We start from the raw sequence: 1,268 nt of genomic DNA on the forward strand, positions 1-1,268 counted from the left end.
GGTTCTGCTTCCTTCCCCGTTTCCCACAGCATCTGCTTGTGCCGCAAATGTCGGGGTAACGCTGCTCATTTAGAAATGCAGTTTTGGTTTTTAAGATTAAGAAAAAAAGGTGGGGAAAAAAGGAAAAAAAAGAAAAGAAAAAAAGAGAAAAAAGGGGGAGGAGAAGGCGGGAGAAGAGTCATAAGAAAAAAAACCATCCCAAGAAATGTTCCCGGCTGGCTCCGGCAGATCTTTAGGCCAAGGTGTCTCTCTGCAAACGAGCAGGGCCCGCAGGAGGGAATTGCCGGCCCTGCTCCAGGCGGACATAAATGAAAGAGGTTTCTCTCTGTCCGGACAGAACTTCTCTCAGCCGCTGAACAAGGCCCTTCCCGCCGCCGGGTCCTGCCGGGGTCACGGCGCCAGCCGCGATGCCCGGGTGGGTTTCTCCCCCGCCTCTCTCCCCCAAAAGCTGCCAAGGGAGAGCCGGGACGAGGACCCCCACCAACTTAAATAAATACATAGACATTAAAAAGCCGTAGGGTTTTCCCGCTGCTCCTTGTTTTATCTCGCTGCGTTTCCCATGGAGAAACTTCCCGGGCTCCTGTTCCCCCGTCCCCGGGGCGGGTGGGGACCCTGTGCCCAGACGGGACGGGCAGCACCTTACCTGTTCTTAGCGGCTGCTGCCCTGTCCCTTTGCCGGCGGTTTTTGAACCAGTTGCCCACCTGCGTGGGGGTAAGTCCCGTGGCCTGAGCCAGTTCCCGCTTTTTGCTGGGGTTGGGGTAAGGGTCCTGCAGGTACCACTCCCGCAGCAAATGCCTCGTCCGCTCCTTGAAGCAATGTGTCTTCTGCTCGCCGTCCCAGATGGTGCGGGGCAGCGGGAACTTCTTCCTCACCCGGTACTTGTCCACCGGCCCCAGGGGTCGGCCCCGCAGCTTCTCCGCCTCCTGGTAATGCGCTTCCAGCCAAAGGGCTTGCAGTTTGGCGTGGGACTCCTTGGTGAACTTGTGGTTCTCCAGGATGTGGTAGAGCTCCCGGTAGTTCCCCGTGTGGAAGGCCACGATGGCCCGGGCTCTCAGCACCGACTCGTTCTTGTTGAGGGCCTCGCAGGCCGCGGGGGCCACGGGCAGGGACCAGAGGAAGCGCCCCAGGCGCTCGATGTCCCCGCTTTCCTCCAGGGTCTCGCATACCCCGGCCACCTGCTGCGGGCTGAAATTGAGGATGGGCAGCTGGAACATGGAGGCGGCTCCCGCTCCGCGCCCCGCGCACCCCCCGGCGATGCCCGCCGGCC

At 60.5% G+C, this 1,268-nt stretch overlaps 1 protein-coding gene across 1 annotated transcript in view; it reads right to left on the reverse strand.

Annotated features, from left to right (window-relative positions):
- SIX6 (SIX homeobox 6) overlaps positions 1–1,259 on the reverse strand; it is a 3,991-nt gene extending 2,732 nt beyond the window's left edge. The window contains exon 1 of the mRNA XM_010000705.1: positions 644–1,259. Coding sequence (XP_009999007.1) covers positions 644–1,215 — 572 coding nt within the window. The 5' untranslated portion in view covers positions 1,216–1,259. The remainder of the gene's footprint in view (positions 1–643) is intronic.
- Between the last annotated feature and the right edge of the window lie 9 nt (positions 1,260–1,268).

This window comes from Chaetura pelagica, unplaced genomic scaffold, assembly GCF_000747805.2.
Source record: "Chaetura pelagica isolate M959 unplaced genomic scaffold, ChaPel_1.0 scaffold36, whole genome shotgun sequence".
NCBI classification, from domain to species: Eukaryota; Metazoa; Chordata; class Aves; order Apodiformes; family Apodidae; genus Chaetura; species Chaetura pelagica.